Source organism: Pipistrellus kuhlii, unplaced genomic scaffold, assembly GCF_014108245.1.
Source record: "Pipistrellus kuhlii isolate mPipKuh1 unplaced genomic scaffold, mPipKuh1.p scaffold_m20_p_1, whole genome shotgun sequence".
In the NCBI taxonomy this organism is placed as follows: Eukaryota; Metazoa; Chordata; class Mammalia; order Chiroptera; family Vespertilionidae; genus Pipistrellus; species Pipistrellus kuhlii.
The window spans coordinates 45,295,418-45,310,617 of NW_023425404.1; the positions used below are offsets into that span (position 1 = coordinate 45,295,418).

The 15,200-nt window shown below is 38.7% G+C and overlaps 1 protein-coding gene across 15 annotated transcripts in view; it reads left to right on the forward strand.

Moving 5' to 3' along the window:
- The window catches only part of TRPM7 (transient receptor potential cation channel subfamily M member 7), a 120,509-nt gene extending 111,124 nt beyond the window's left edge, over positions 1-9,385 (forward strand). For 13 of the 15 annotated variants that reach the window (XM_036442240.2, XM_036442191.2, XM_036442201.2 and 10 more), the window contains 6 exons: positions 63-346; positions 460-542; positions 703-908; positions 2,685-2,736; positions 2,841-2,946; positions 7,930-9,385. In XM_036442240.2, the coding sequence (XP_036298133.1) occupies positions 63-346; positions 460-542; positions 703-908; positions 2,685-2,736; positions 2,841-2,946; positions 7,930-8,091 (893 nt within the window). In that variant the 3' untranslated portion in view covers positions 8,092-9,385. Of the gene's footprint in view, positions 1-62; positions 347-459; positions 543-702; positions 909-2,684; positions 2,737-2,840; positions 2,948-7,883 lie in introns of all 15 variants that reach the window. The other 2 variants (XM_036442175.2, XM_045582552.1) reach the window with 1 other exon arrangement.
- The last annotated feature ends 5,815 nt before the right edge of the window (positions 9,386-15,200 follow it).

Here is a 15,200-nt window from a genome sequence, read left to right on the forward strand (position 1 = left end):
TCCTACGTTGTCATTCTTAAAATGTCATAATTTGACCTCAAAATGTACTCATTCATTTGCAGGTGAGCCCGTCACCGTGTATCGCTTGGAAGAGAGTTCGCCCAGCATACTGAACAACAGCATGTCTTCTTGGTCACAGTTAGGCCTCTGTGCCAAAATAGAGTTTTTAAGTAAAGAAGAGATGGGAGGAGGTTTACGGAGAGCTGTCAAAGTACAGTGTACTTGGTCAGAACATGATATCCTCAAATCAGGGCATCTTTATATTATCAAATCTTTTCTTCCTGAGGTTATCAACACATGGTCAAGTATTTACAAAGAAGATACGGTTCTACATCTCTGTCTTAGAGTAAGTCCTGGTGAATGCATAATGGCAGAACATTATGTTTTCACTTCTAAAGTATAATAAACCAAATAAAATCTTAGTGGTGATATTGAACAAGGGTTTTTCCTGTTTTGTAGGAAATTCAGCAACAGAGAGCAGCACAGAAGCTCACATTTGCCTTCAACCAAATGAAACCCAAATCCATACCATATTCTCCGAGGTAAGTCTGTAAATTTTTCTGGGATATATAAATGTTATGTGGATAGCATTCTCTTTTGATCTTATTATTGATGTTGAATATATAATTATTTGCTTTATTTTAAAGATCAACTAGAACTTTTTAAACAAAACGAGTAATATCTGTAACTATTTTTCATAAGGTTCCTTGAAGTTTTCCTGCTGTATTGCCATTCAGCAGGACAGTGGTTTGCTGTGGAAGAATGTATGACTGGAGAATTTAGAAAATACAATAATAATAACGGTGATGAGATTATTCCAACTAATACACTGGAAGAGATCATGTTAGCCTTTAGCCACTGGACTTATGAATATACCAGAGGGGAGTTGCTGGTACTTGATTTACAAGGTAAATCGATTGAAATATCGATGAAATTATGCAGTACGTTCTCAACTATTCATATGTTATGAATAATGTACAGAAATCTGCTAATTTATAGGTAGATAAAATCTTAGGCCAGTAGAACCTGTTTTAAAAGCAAGTCAATAACAGCCGTAGCAAATAGCCATCAGAGCCCTGAATCGTGGTATATATCTATCTTAATTATTATTTATGTAATGGAGATATTTTGATAATCAAAAATACCCTATTCTGCTGTTTTATGTGTAGCCTTACTCTTTTAAAAAAAATAAAGACTATTTTTTTAAAACACAAGTATATCTATTGGTCCTGGTGTTAGGTTTTATCTCTCATTGTGAACTAAACTACCTAAATATTTAGTGGCTTAAAACAAAATATTTAGTGGCTTAAGACAATCATTTTATTTGCTTGTATTCTTTAGTTGGGGAATTTGGACGGGGCATAGTGGGGATTGTTTATCTCTGTTGTTCCCTCAGAATGACTGGATACTAGCTTGCCTAGCTTGATTGAAGTCAAATGCCGAGGTCTCTGTTTAGTGACAGATGGAATTTGTCAATTCTCCACCAAGTGACTAGCTCCTTTTGCTTTCTCATAGCATCAGAGTTTCAGGTAGCTAGACTTCTTTCATGGTAGCTAGTTTCTTTCAGAGAGAAAGCAGAGCCAGGCCAGAATTGGCCCAGATCCCTCTAACCACATTTTACTGCTCAGGGCAAGTAATGAGGACAGCCCAGATTTAAACCAGCACTTGATCAGTGGAGCAGCATGTTAAAAAAACAGTCGAAACCAGTTTCGCTCAGTTGATAGAGCATCAGCCTGTGGACTGAGGGGTCCCAGGTTCGTTTCTGGTCAAGGGCATGTACGTTGGGGTGGGCACATCCTCAGTGGGGGGAGTGCAGGAGGCAGCTGATCGATGTTTCTCTCTCATCGATGTTTGTGACTTTCTATGCCTCTCCCTTTCTCTGTAAAAAAAACCAATAAAATATTTCTTTAAAAAAAAAAAAATGTGGCTTGCAGAGAGCAGGTTTGCTCATTGTAATGTCAGTGCAACTTCATGGTAGGGCCAGAAGTAAATAAAACTGAGCAAGTTTCTAGCTCTGCCTGGATGATAGTTTTACATTATAGCTTTTTTTTTTTTTTTTTTTTTTTTTTTTTTTTTTAATATATTGATTTCAGAGAGGAAGGGAAAGAGAGATGAGAGAGAATCATTGGTTAGCTGCCTCCTGCATGCCCCCTACTGGGATCCCAGTGCCCTGACTGGGAATCAAACTGTTGCTCAACCACTGAGCAACCCCAGCTGGGTCATACTCCTATTCTTTATGTTACCTGAATCTTTTTTAGGAAGATTTATTTATACAGAGTGGGGCAAAAATAGGTTTACTGTTTTTTTAAGTGACCTATAGATTATGCCTCTGTGACCCTAGTTTTTCTTTGCTAAATGAAATGCAACAATGGCAGATTGTGTAGATCTTTCATATAAGCAGATATTTGTTTGCAACCTTGGCCATGTTGCATTAGAAGCTGATGCCATCAGGATCATACCTACCAACTCTGACACTTAACTCTGAGTCACAATTGCATGAGCTATGTTCTGAGAACAATGTTGGAAGTCAATACAAGCTATGAAATATCAAGAGAGGAAAACTACACTCTTTTGAATAATTTTAAAATTATGTAAATGCTGCTATAAAATCTCATTTTTATTACGCAAATGTCAATATTTCATCAATCCTAACATAAATTAACTTTTTACATATACATATAAAGGTGTGGGTGAAAATTTGACTGACCCATCTGTGATAAAAGCGGAAGAAAAGAGGTAATGAATTTTAATAAGTTTATTAAGACAATTTCATAATTTCAAGTTCTATATTTCTACTTGAATAAACTAATCTTTTTTAATTTAAACTATCAATGCCATAGATCCTGTGATATGGTTTTTGGCCCAGCAAATCTAGGAGAAGATGCAATAAAAAACTTTAGAGCCAAACATCACTGTAATTCTTGCTGTAGAAAACTTAAACTTCCAGGTAAACATTTTCTTAATCAGTATAATGTATAGTACATTTTAAGTAAAACTTGTTACTGCAATACTTTATAAGGTTAGAGGCACAAATATATGTTGTTGGCTATAAATTAATCTATGCTTTTTTTGTTTATAAAAACACAAAGTAAACTCATTTAATATATATTTATTATGTGTGTGCTACAGCCAGGAATTGTGCTAGATGTTGATAATACTATAATAGGGAACTAGTCAAGCATGGTCCCTGCCCTCACTGGAGTTTAGTCAGATCTTGAAAACTGACAAAGTTAACAGAGTTACAGGACTGTCATAAATGCCAAACAGAAAAAAGAGAACAGGTAAGCAGATCACCTAATACAAACCTAGAGGTCAGGGAATGCTACCAAGGGAACTGACAGTTTTGTCTAAAACTGAAGGAGGAATAGACTTTTAAGTTAGCCTGTTAAAGAGTTGGGAAAAGAGTATTCCATGAAGCAGGAATAGGAACTACACATATACTCTGTTGGGATAGTAACTTTATTTTTGTATTTCCAGAATTACAAACTTTAAAAAAAAAAAATAAATCTTTATTGTTTAGATTATTACAAATGTTCCTCTTTCCCTCCCCCCTCAATTGCTCCCCTCCCCCATGTTCCCACTCCACCCTCTGCCCTTTCCCCACCCCACATTGTCCTCATCCATAGGTTTTTGTTCAGGCTCTTCCCGCACCCCCCACTCCCCTTTTCCCCGAGAATCGTCAGTCCACTCCCCTTCCATACCTCTGATTCTATTATATTCACCAATTAATATTGTTCATCAGGTTTTTTAATTCCCTTGGCTTTTAGTTTCACTTGTTGATATAATAGTTACGTATTTGTTGATCATAATTTTTATCTTTATCTTCTTCCTCTTCCTAAAGAACCCCCTTCAGCAGTTCATATAATTCTGGTTTGGTGGTGATGAACTCCTTTAGCTTTTTTTTTATTTCTGAAGCTCTTTATCTGGCCTTCGATTCTGAGTGATAGCTTTGCTGGGTAGAGTATTTTTGGCAGTAGGTTCTTGCTATTCATCACCTTGAATATTTCTTGCCATTCCCGTCTGGCCTGCATGGCTTCTGTTGAGAAATCAGCTGACAAACATATGGGTGCTCCTTTATAGGTAACTACCTGCTTTTCTCTTGCTGCTTTTAATATTCTCTCTTTGTTTTTTGCTCTTGAAATTTTAATATATTTTATTGATTTTTTACAGAGAGGAAGGGGGAGAGAGAGAGAGAGAGAGAGCTAGAAACGTCAATGAGAGAGAAACATCAACCAGCTGCCTCTTGTACACCCCCTACCGGGGATGTGCCCACAACCAACGTACATGCCCTTGACCGAATCGAACCTGGGACCTTTCAGTCCTCAGACCGATGCTCTACCTCTGAGCCAAATCGGTTTTGGCTGCTCTTGGAATTTTAATTATGATGTGTCTTGATGTGTTCCTCTTTGGATTCCTTTTGTTTGGGGTTCTGTGCGCTTCCTGGACTTGTAAGTCTATTTCTTTCCCCAGGTGGGGAGCAGTTTTCTGTCACTATTTCTTCCAGTATTCTTTTGGTATCTTGCTCTTTCTCCTCTTCTGGGACCCTCATAATTCTAATATTGGTTCGTTTGAAATTGTACCAGAGGTTTCTTACACTATCTTCAACTTTCTGGATTCTCTTGTCTTCTTGCTTCTGTGGAGGAGTGTCCTTTGGCTCTTTATGTTCCAAATCTTTGACTTGATTCTTACGATCTTCCATTCTGTTTTTAGGACTCTGTATAATATTTTTTATTTCAGATAATGTATTCTTTATTTCTAGTTGATCCCTGTTCATATCCTCATAGGTCTCGTTTATTTTATCGGCCTTTTCTAGGAAATTCTTGAAAAACCTTATAAGCGTGGTTTTGAACTCTATATCCAGTCACTTCTTGTCCTCCATTTCTTTTGTTTGTGATCTGTTTCCTTGTCTCGGCATTTTCACAGCTTCCCTGAGTTGGTAGGGTGGCTTTGTGTACTAAGGTGTCCTATATGGTTGAGTTGGTCAGCCTCCCAGTTACCTGAGGTGGACAGTTACCTGAGGTGGACAGTCTTAGTGTAGCCCTTTGTGGCTGTGTGTGCAGTCTTGTTGTTAAGCCTTGTTTGTTGTTGGTATCACTGGGAAGCGTTGATCTCCAAGCCAATTGGCTATGAGGATCAGAAGTGTCTCAGCTAGGAGGGTTTCTGTATTCCGGTTGAATAGGGAAGAGTCTCGGGGTGGCACAGGCAAGCTTTGTTGAATCCGTAAGATCGGTTGCAGGCGCACGCACCTCTTTGGTATAGGCGCAGACAAGCTTTGGTTTCTGAGTCCCGCAGTAATGGCTGCTGGCTTCACACACCTCCAAAGATCTCTGCCCACTGTCTGACAGTCTGGTCTCTCCCTGCCTGGGGCCGTCTATCAGAGCAATAGGGTGGTTCTGTTTTCCTCCCAAACAAGAAAGCTAGCCGCACATTAGCTGTCTGCCCTCTCTGCGCCCAGGGAGCAAGCCAGCAGTGAAGTCAGGCAGCCACCTTTTCGCGCCCACAGTTCTCCACACCTTCACAGTTCCTGAGGTTCAGCGTGCCTTCTCTCTCCTTCTCAGATGGTAGAGCCTCCTCTCAGCCAGCCGTCCGGTGCTTCAAGGCGATTATTCCCGTTTTCCAGTTCTAAATTCAAATTTGTTGTGGTAGGCTGCATTCAGGTGTCTACCCTATGCCGCCATCTTGGTTTCTCCAGAATTACAAACTATTATTGAATTATAAGTTATAGTATAAACCAGTGTTTCTAACATTTTGGTGTGCATCAGGATTTCTTGTGGAACTTTTTAAAAAAATTACAAATTCCTAGGATTCACCCTTACGCTACATTTTTAAAAGTTCCTCTCATTATAAGCAGTAATGTAGTCGTGGAAAGGTTGGACTTAGGGGTCAGACTGTATAGTTCAAGAAAATACCTATATTTGCCAAAACTGGTTTGGCTTAGTGGATAGAGCGTCAGTCTGCGGACTGAAAGGTCCCAGGTTCGATTCCTGTCAAGGGCATGTACATTGGTTGCGGGCACATCCCTGGTGGGGGGTGTGCAGGAGGCAGCTGGTCAATGTTTCTCTCTCATCAGTGTTTCTAGCTCTCTGTCCCTCTCCCTTCCTCTCTGTAAAAAATCAATAAAATATATTTTAAAAAAACATTGTTGATTTCAGAGAGGAAGGGAGAGAGAGACAGAAACATTAATGATGAAAGGAATCATTGATCGGCTGCCTCCTGCACACCCCCTCCTGGGTATCGAGCACACAACCCAGGCATGTGCCCTTAACCATAATCAAACCTGGGACTTTTTATTCCACAGACCGATGCCACTGAGCAAAACCAGCTAGGGCAGAAAATACCTATATTATAGAGGCTTTCTTTTTTTTTTTTTTTTGTATACCTTATATCCTGCAATCCTGTATCCTTGCTAAACTAACTTAGTTCTAAATTTTTAGGAGGTTTTTGTTTATAAACTTGTTAGAATTTTCTATGTAAACAGTAAATAATAGGTTTTTGGGGGGAGGGGGTTAATTTTTTTTTTTTTTTTTTTTTTTTTTTTTTAAGAGAGAGGGGAAGGGAGATGGATGGAGAGATAGAAACATGGACGGATTGGCTGCCTCTTGGCATGCCCCCTACCAGGGATTGAGCCTCCAACTAGGGCATGTGCCCCGGCCTGGAATCGAACCAATGAACTCTGGTTCATGGGTTGATGCTTAGCCACCACGTCATACCAGCTGGGCAGTAGATACAGCTTTATTACCGCCTTTCCAACTAGTATGCCTTTTACTTTACTTAAATAGGAATAATGTGAGTAAACACCTTGCTTTTCTTCATAATCTTAATGGGAAAGCATTTAGTCTTTTTACCATTAAGATGATAACTAAGGATTTTGTAGATGCGCTTTATTGGGTTGAGGACATATTCTACTACTACTTGTTTCTTGAAAATGCTTCTCCTGAGTGGATATTGAATTTTGTTAGATGTTTTTTCTGCATCTATTTATGTGACCATTTGGTTTTTCTTCTTTAATTGGTAAATAATACATGGAATTACTTTAAATATTTGGTAGAATTGTCTAGTGAAATCATCTAAATCTGAAGTTTTCTTTGTTAAATGGTTTTTAGCTAAATTTTTTTAAAAATAAATGTATGACTTGCCATTCTTTGAACACTTCAAGTTCCTTTCCTTCTTACCGTCTGCAGTTAGCCTCCCTCTGCCTAGAACACTCCTCCTGAAGCTTTGATAGTCATTTCTCAGTATTCAGGCCTTTACTCAGATGTTGCCTCCTATGGCTTTTCTGACCTGCTCTAGAGGAATCACCTTATATCATCTCTAATGTGGCCTTCATCACATTGTTTTCTTTAAGCACTTGCTACTACTTATAATTCTGTCATTTTTCTATTTGTTTTATTTTATTTTATTTATTTATTTTTATTAAATTATTATCTGTGTATATATTTTAACATTGCCCCCCCCCCATACATACCCTCCCTCCCCAGAGTCTTGTGTCCATTGGTTGTACTTATATGCATGTATACAAGTCCTTCGGTTGATCTCTTATCTCCCCCAGATCTCCCTACTCTCCCCGCTGTAATCTATTTGTTTTTTTTTTATCTACTAAAAAATAAACTCCATGAGAACAGGGACCTGGTCTGCCTTGTTCATTGCTATGTTTCCACACTCCAGACGAGTTACTGACTCATGGTCAGAGCATAGCAATTATTTGATGAATGAATGATTTCATTTTTATGTTTATATATCTTGTGGCTTTTGAGTTTATAACAATCTGGTAGAAAATAAATCTGGCATATTTAGATGAAAATTGATATAAAAATGTTCTTAATTTTCCATTTCTAAGAAATACTGACTTTTTTCTCCTTTTTTTGTTGGGGTGGTGAATATAGACCTGAAGAGGAATGACTATACACCTGATAAAGTTATATTTCCTCCGGAGGAGCCTTCAGATTTGCCTCTTCAGCCTGGAGATTCCACCAAAGAATCAGAATCAACTCATTCTGTTCGTCTGATGTTATAACTGAATCATTGGTTTTGCCTACACCTCACAACAATGTTACTGTGTCACTTTTCATTCAGGAGGAAATTGTTTTGTAATACAGAAAAGTGTGTGCAAATTGAATATTATACTAGTTCTGGAATAGTTAAAAGGTCAAATCTTTTTTGTTTTTGTTTTTTTCACCAATTAAACTAGTCAATCAGAAACTCCCTATAGGGTACAGCTAGCTAGCAGCTGTTAAAATTTAAAGGTAAAAGAAAATTAGAATTTGTAACTTCTTAAAAGCAGAGGACTTTATTTGACTTTGTTCTGATGAGGGTGATCGCTCTCATCTGGTGCAATACCATTAACCAAAGTTAGGTGTCAGTGCAGATGTTACTTGCTGCTGCTTGACTGCCATTCAGCTAGCGAAATGAAGCAGTCGCCCAGCCTTTGGGTTAAATGGCACTCGGACATCTTCCTCAGTGTGTTTTAGGGTGTTCAGTCATGGTTCACTAGTTTGCAGCTAGATGCTTTTTGGCCACAGGAAAGGTAATGACTTGTTATAATTCTAGATCCACAGGGATGTATATGAATCCTCAGTTAAAAAAATAAAAATAAGCTCAAGCATTTTCTAAGAGAGACTTTATGAATCAGGGTTAGGTTCCATAATTAAAGATAGAGCCAATTTTTTGTCAAATAGAGCTGAATTGTGCAGAAGTATAAGTGGGGGTTTTTAAGCATTTTTTCATTAAGTTATTATAAGTAGAAGGAAGCCACGTAGACTTCTTTAACCTAAATATATCAAAGGAGAAACTTAACTCATTGCTCAAGGGAAGTTACCTTGTGAGAAAAGTTAAAGTACTTTTTTTCTATTTATAGTTCTAGTGGCAACCTGGAAGTTACATATTTCTCCAAAGATTATGTTGACCAGTATATCAAATCAGAATGTAAACATGAACTCTTGCATATATTTAAAATTGTGTAGAAATATCCAAACATGAATTTTTTTGTGGTACTTATTTAAGAAATTGAGTTAGATTATCATGTCGGGAGATTGCAATGCAACTTTGTGCTAATAAATGTAATTTAACTGCCCCAGATATTGTTGAATACTCAACAACGAGAAAAGCTTTTCATCTGACTAAAGTTTTATGCTTTGATATTTTTTTCATTTTGTTTTGTTTTCCTAGGTACTAATTTTAATTTTTATTGGGAGAGAGCAGTGTAAATCTTACTTGTATTCAGTAGTGTATCTCATAGATACAGACAAGGCAAGAAGAGAGATAAACTGTTTAAATAAGTGTTTCATATTGATGGGGGGAGAAAAATGTATTAAAGATATTATACTATATACATTTTGTATATCATTAAATCTTTAAAAGAAATTAAATAAATTTATTCTTGTTTACAGATGTTTAGTGAGTTCAATCATTCTGAAAAAGTATCTATTTTCAATGTATCGGTTTTTTTAAATGAACCATTGCACACCTATGCTTTTTGATCCCCTGTCCTATACAATGTTTAAGGTGATCTTGGTTTCCTGCTGTGTTGTTTTTCATCTGTTCATGTTTTGTCAGAAAACGAGGATATAGGTTATCTGATTAACTTTATGTTGATTATTTTTATAAGATGCTTCCATGGGTACCATCTGATGTCTTACCGCACTAGATTTTATACTTTGCAGAGGAAAGGACCCTTAGCATCCAACAGCTGGCAAAGCACACGGTTTGTGATAAAGCGTACCATTAAAAGAGTTATTTTTAAAATGTTTTTCCACAATACCAAACTTTCTTGAGGAAGGTAGATCACAATGATATAGTCTGTGTGTTTAAGTCTACAGTCAAGGCAAGAGTACCCAATAAGTAGCTTTTCATCACTTTTAAGAGAGAGGAAGTCTTTATTTTCAGGAAAGGATGCATCTGTGGACAGGGATTTTTGTGATCTTCCTTATTTACCACAAGAGGCCCGATGCAGGGGGCTCTGCCCTCACAGCCCCGGCTTTGTCCAGAAGGTCGTTTGGATGTTGGGTCCAATTAGCATATTAAGCTTTTATTAACTTTAGATATCTGTTCTGAGGAACCAAATCTCAGACCAGTCACAACTAGCACTTGGTTAAGTACTCAGTAATGATGTATTTGGGTGAAACCTCCCAACCACCGATGTCTGTCTCAAAACTACCAACTAAGTGCTGTCTTATTTACTTTAGTATTTCATTTAGTGCCTTGCTGGAGTTTGTAGCATAGAAAATAGGTGCTCAATAAAAAATGTGTTGTAAAAGTGCTTGCAGAATATTTTCAATATTAGATGATCTATGAGCTTTTTCTTAGAAAAATCCCAAGCTCAGGCTGGTCCTGTCAGGAATCTGTTTCCCTTTTAAGCATTTAAGGAATTTCTCAAAGCAGAGTATCTTCCTGGGGTTTAAGATTCCACCTTGGTGAGCATGGGTGGGCATAACCCTACCTACTCTGGCTCACAGTAAACAGCCCCAAACAGGTTGGGCTTTTTTGTGTATGTGTTTTTTTGTTTGTTTGTTTTTTTCATGCCCTTTCCCAGCCAGCATTTAGCTCTCTCCTTTGCAATCATGTGCTGCATAACAATGTTGTGGTTGATTACCTACTGCATATATGAGGGTGGTCCCATAGATGAAAATGGAGCCAAAAATTCCTATCACCATTTTATTTATTTATTTTGGCATTTTAATTTTTTTAAATCTTTATTGCTCAGATTATTACAATTGTTTCTCCTTTTTTCCCCTCATAGCTCCTTTCCACCCGATTCCCACCTCACCCTCTGCCCTTACATCCCCCCACCCCCTGCCATTGTCCTCATCCATAGGTATACGATTGTAATCCAGTCTCTTTTGTACCCCCACACCCCTTTCCCCTTGATAATTATCAATCCACTCCCTTTCTTTGCCCCAATACACCAGTTTATTCTGTTCCTCAGATTTTTAATTCAAATGATCTTCTTCCTCTTCTTAAATAATACCTTTCAGCATTTCATATAATACTGGTTTGTTGGTGATGAACTCCTTTAACTTTTTCTTATCTGTGAAGCTCTTTATCTGCCCTTCAATTCTGAATCATAACTTTGCTGGATACAGTAATCTTGGTTGTAGGTTCTCAATATTCATCGCTTTGAATATTTCTTGCCACTCCCTCCTGGCCTGCATAGTTTCTGTTGAGAAATCAGCTGATAGTCGTATGGGTACTCCCTTGTAGGTAACTGTTTTTCTCTTGCTGCTTGTAATATCCTCTTTTTGTCTTTTGCCCTTGGCATTTTAATTATGATGTGTCTTGGTGTGTTCCTCTTCGGATTCCTCTTGTTTGGGGTTCTGTAAGCTTCCTGTACTTGTAAGTCTATTTCTTTCACCAGGCGGCGGAAGTTTTCTGATATTATTTCTTCAAATATGTTTTCAGTATCTTGCACTCTCTCTTCTTCTGGCACTCCCATAATTCTGATGTTGGTACGCTTGAAGTTGTCCCAGAGGCACAACTACACTATCTTCAACTTTCTGGATTCTCTTTTCTTGCTTCTCCAGAGGAGTGTCCTTTCCTATTGCCATTTTAATAGCAAAATGCAGTACTCACATGTTTGTGGTGATTCTGGTATAACAAACCTGTACTGCTAATCATATAAGTGTGTAGCATGTACAGTTATGTACAATACACAATATTTGATGTTAATAAACAACTATCCTATTTATGCATTTATCATACTCTACCTTTATCATTATTTATCATTATACTCTTTCTGCTTAAAAAAAAAAAAGTTTGCTATAAAACTGTGCCTTGCTACACTGACTGGCAGCAGCCTCATACATCTTGTGTTCACTGCATCACTTTATTACATCATGTTCACTTGTGCTTGATTTAATCTCATGCTGTTTTGTGCAGTAACTTGCAGTACAGGCTTGTAGCCTAGGAGCAGTAGGCTATGCCATATTGTCTAGATGTGTAGTAGGCTATACCATCTAGGTTTGTGTGAGTGCACTCTGATCTTCCTACGATGATGAAATCACCTAATGATGCAAATCCCCATTGTTACGGGGCATGCTTGCTTGTTTTTGGAATTTCTATGCAATCCTGCATCATGGAACTTTACTTTCATTTTAATTATAAATGTCTTAGTATATGTTTCTAAAACACAAGAACTGCAATATCATTACACCTAAAAAATATTAAGTTTCTTAATGTCATCAGATAATGTAATCATTCTCAAACAAAAAAAAAAGTTCTGGGAGAAACCAAGATGGCGGCATAAGCAAACACGTAAACTGCTGCCTCACACAATTTCAAAATTACAACTAGCCCTAACTGGTTTGGCTCAGAGGATAGAGCATTGGCCAGTGGACTAAAAGGTCCCAGGTTTGGTTCCGATAAGGGCATGTACCTTGGTTGCAGGCACATCCATCCCCAGTAGGCGGTGTGCAGGAAGCAGCTGATGGATGTTTCTCATTGATGTTTCTAACTATCCCTCCCCCTTCCTCTCTAGAAAATCAGTAAAATACATTAAAAACAAAACTACAACTGGAAGACAAAACAGACATCATCTAGAACCACAGGAAAACTGGCTGAGTGGAAATTCTAGAAGGAAAGAGAAAAGTACATTGAGACTCAGAGGAGCTTTAAAAGGCTGAGGTAGGGACATGCAAGTGCAGAGAGGACTGGCGGCTGAGTGTGAGGCTGGCTTTCTCAAGTGGGAGGGAGACGGAAGCTGCTAACTGCACTGAACTCCAGTTCCGGGTGAGACTCTGGGCACCTGGACCCATTCAGGGAGAAACTGGATGGTTTGGCAGCAGGTGAAACTCTAGGGCAGCTTTCTCTCAGAGGTGCTTGCAGCAATTACCAAAGGACACAGACCCAGGGCCCTCATAGGGCACTCTGAAGGTCTGACAGGAAGCCAAGGCTGTCTGCTCTGCCCTGAGACTCTGCCCCATCCAAGCTGAGCAGGAGAGGCTTTTGCAATTAAAGTTGTCTCCAGCACAGAAGTTCTCCCAGCATAGACACAGCTGATCCTCACAGCCAATTGGCCTGCAAGTCAATTCCTCCCAGTGTACCAACAACTATTAAGACTTAACTACCGCCAAAATCGGTTTGGCTCATCGGCTTGCAGACTGAAAGGTCCTGGGTTTAATTCCGGTCAAGGGCATGTACCTTGGTTGTGGGCACATCCCCAGTGGGGGATGTGCAAGAGGCAGCTGATCGATGTTTCTAACTCTATCCCTCTCTCTTCATATATATATATATATATATATATATATATATATATATATATATATATATATATATTTTTTTTTTTAAGTCTTAACTACAACAAGGTTGTGCACACAGTCCACAAAGGGGAGCACCAAGAGTGTCTACCTCAGGTAACTGGGTGGCTGAGCCACTGGGCCCTATAGGACACCTAGCACACAAAACTACTCTACCAACTTAGGGAAACAGTGAAAATGCGGAGACAAAGAAACAGATTGTGAAAGAAATGGAGGAAAGCAAATGACTGGACATAGAGTTCAAAACCACGGCTATAGGGTTTTTCAAGAATTTCCTAGAAAAGGGCAATTTAGCGAGACCCTTGAGGATATGAAAAAAGACCAACTAGAAGTTAAACATACACTAACTGAAATTAAAATATTATACAGCGACTTAGCAGCAGACTAGAGGACCACAAGGATCAAGTCAAAAGATTTGAAATACAAAGAAGCAGAAAACAGTCATCCAGAAATGCAAAAAGAAAAAATCCAAAAATTCGAAGATAGCGTAAGGAGCCTCTGGGACAACCTCAAGCGTACCAACATCCAAATTATTGGATGCCAGAAGAAGAGAGAGAGCAAGATATTGAAAACCTATTTGAAGAAATAATGACCGAAAACTTCCCCCACAGAACCAGAAACAAAAGGAACCCAAAGAGGACCACACCAGGACACATAATAATTAAAATGTCAAGAGCAAAAGACAAGAATATTAAAAGCACCAAGAGAAAAAAATTACCGTATTTTTCGGACCATAAGACGCACTTTTTCCTCCCCAGAAGTGGGGGGAAAAAGTCCCTGCGTCTTATGGTCCAAATATAGCCTACACATATACTTTAAAAAAAAAGTTTTTTACTTGCCTGGCTCTGTGTGGTCTCTGTGTGCTTGCCCGGCTCTGTGTGGTCTCTGTGTGCTTGCCCGGCTCTGTGTGCTTGCTGCAGCCACTGTCCATTCCTCCGTGCCCAGAGTGTCTGCCCCGCTCTGTAAACCCCGAGTGGTAGAGGAGTTCCCATGTGTGGTAGTCAGCCTCCATGCCCTCGCTGCAGCCATATCTCCATGTCAGCCCAGGCGCAGTGTACGGTAACTGCGTAATCCAAACCATAATCATCACCTGTACCCCTTGCTGGCCCGTACTCCGTGCCCGGAAGAATGCCGCGTCTATTCCCCCAATCATTCCTCTCCGCCCTCCGCTGGATGCCCTGATTGATAACGCCGCTACGTCAGAATTTTTCTTCATACTATTATACCGGTAACTGTCAAAATGTTTGTACTGCAACAAACTTCATACCGGTATATTGTATGCAGAGACTTTCTGTGATACCAAACCAATAACATTTACCATAATGTAAAACACTCTCCAGCCTCTTCTCTCACCACTACAATGTGTAGATACCCATAAACTATGCAAAGAAAGCATAGAAAGTCTCTGCATGATTTATGGGTTTACACATTGTAGTGGTAACACTGAACTTTTTGTTTCAGAATCTTTTTTTCTTCATTTCCCTTCTCTAAAAACTGGTGCGTCTTATGGTCCGGTGCGTCGTATGGTCCGAAAAATACGGTACCTACAAGGGAGTACCCATATGATTGTCAGCTGATTTCTCAACAGAAGCTATGCACGCCTGATGGGAGTGGCAAGAAATATTTAAAGTGATGAATAGCAAGACCTTACAACCAAGATTACCCACTAAAGCTATCATTCAGAATTGAAGGGCAAATAAAGAGCTTCACAGACAAGAAAAAGCTAGAGTTATCACCACCAAACTATTATTATATGAAATACTGAAAGGTATTATTCTTTAAGAAGAGGAAGAAGAAAAAGGTAAAGATAAAAATGATGAACAACAAATACATCTATCTACCAAGTGAATCTAAAAATCAAGTGAATAAAACTGATGAACAGAATAAACTGGCGAATATAATAGGATCAGGGGCATAGAAAGGGAGTAGACTGACAATTCTTGGGAGGGGGAG